Source organism: Trichinella spiralis (assembly GCF_000181795.1).
Source record: "Trichinella spiralis strain ISS 195 chromosome Unknown Scfld2, whole genome shotgun sequence".
Taxonomy (NCBI): Eukaryota; Metazoa; Nematoda; class Enoplea; order Trichinellida; family Trichinellidae; genus Trichinella; species Trichinella spiralis.
The window spans coordinates 3,274,598-3,275,968 of record NW_003526941.1 but is presented as its reverse complement, the minus strand read 5'-3'; the positions used below and the strand labels follow the sequence as shown (position 1 = coordinate 3,275,968).

Genomic DNA, 1,371 nt, shown 5'->3' with positions numbered 1-1,371 from the left:
TAACAAGTTGTTTTAATAGGTTGGGATTGCTGCCTATTTCAAATTGAAATTTTTTTCCTACTAAGACGACATGAGATGGAAAATTATTATTTACAATATTTTTTAGTTTCAGTGTAGATTGTTTTGGTCGAATAGCTACATAAACGTTGTTTCTCTAGCATAGGAGAGTAACTTTTCTTTAAAACTCGTCTTACCAGTAGTAACAAGGCACTTGTCTATCAAAGTTGATATAGATTGTGCTAATAAGTTTCATTATTAAATAAAGCTATTCACTCTGTGTCATTATCGTATTACTGACGGGAAGTTATGTTGTTCTACTAGAGGCAAAGTAGTTATGTATTTGCATAATTTGCTTAACATTATATTACTTTTCAGAATAATTCTTCCATCATCATCCGTCATTTGGATATTCAACATGGTAACACATGTGCTGAACTGGAATTCCCCTCTCCAATATCATCAGTGATTAAAAGGTAAAACAAGTTTGATAATGTGATGCGCATATATGCTTGCCATTTGCATGACCTCACAAATATGGTGAATGGGAACTAATTGGTATCTGTTCTTAGATGATGAATAGGTGTTTTATTATTTTGAGATGACTAGAACTTCACTATTCATGTCAGTTAAAAATGAATGCTACTAATAATACGTCTTATGGAAATTAAGTAGAAAACGCAATGAATTTAAGATAGCATATTAAAGGTATTTTTTTATTTTTTCAGATGTCAGATATGCAAAAGTGCATCTACTGCAGTTTCAAAAAGGTCATTTGTTATATTCAAATAGTCTACGAGAAACGTTCTTTGAATGTTTCAAAACGCAGCGAGCAGTTATCATTCCCTACGTACGTATCCGTATTTGCTGATGAAAATATGTAAGCAATACTATATTGTTATTATATTTAGCATTTCATGTATCACTTGTATGAATATGATTGCATAAACCAATATGAAATGGTTACATAACAAATAATTTATAACCGATAGAACTGCATGATGATTATGTTTTGTTCCGAAAATGTTTGTTTGCCATGTCATTGCTTTTTCATAACTAATCATTAATAACTATTTTGGTGATGGAAATGCTTGCAAGCTTTTAACGGTGGAGCAAAGACAATATATAATTATAAAACCATTATTTTTTTTATCTTTCTTTGATTTATTTAATACGTAAATTTAAGATTCTAGAGAAATTAGCATCACCACGGGTAAGTATAATAATAAAATTCTATTTAATGCACTCTTATTTGTATGGGATTACGTTTTAATATGGCTGTTTTAAAAATGAATTGAGAACCTTCCAGTTTGCTCGTTATTCTTCAAATGCCTAAATCCTGTAAGCTGTTTAACTATTCATATAAAGTTTCCT

General features: G+C 30.0%; 1 protein-coding gene across 1 annotated transcript; it reads left to right on the top strand.

The window, feature by feature from the left end:
• Positions 1–112: 112 nt before the first annotated feature.
• Tsp_03215 (conserved hypothetical protein) lies at positions 113–1,333 on the top strand (the record flags this gene model as incomplete). The annotated part of the gene is made up of 5 exons (XM_003379509.1): positions 113–145; positions 376–462; positions 726–857; positions 1,184–1,210; positions 1,307–1,333. Coding segments are annotated over 5 exons (306 nt in total), but the record flags the coding sequence as incomplete, so codon positions are not given.
• Positions 1,334–1,371: the final 38 nt, after the last annotated feature.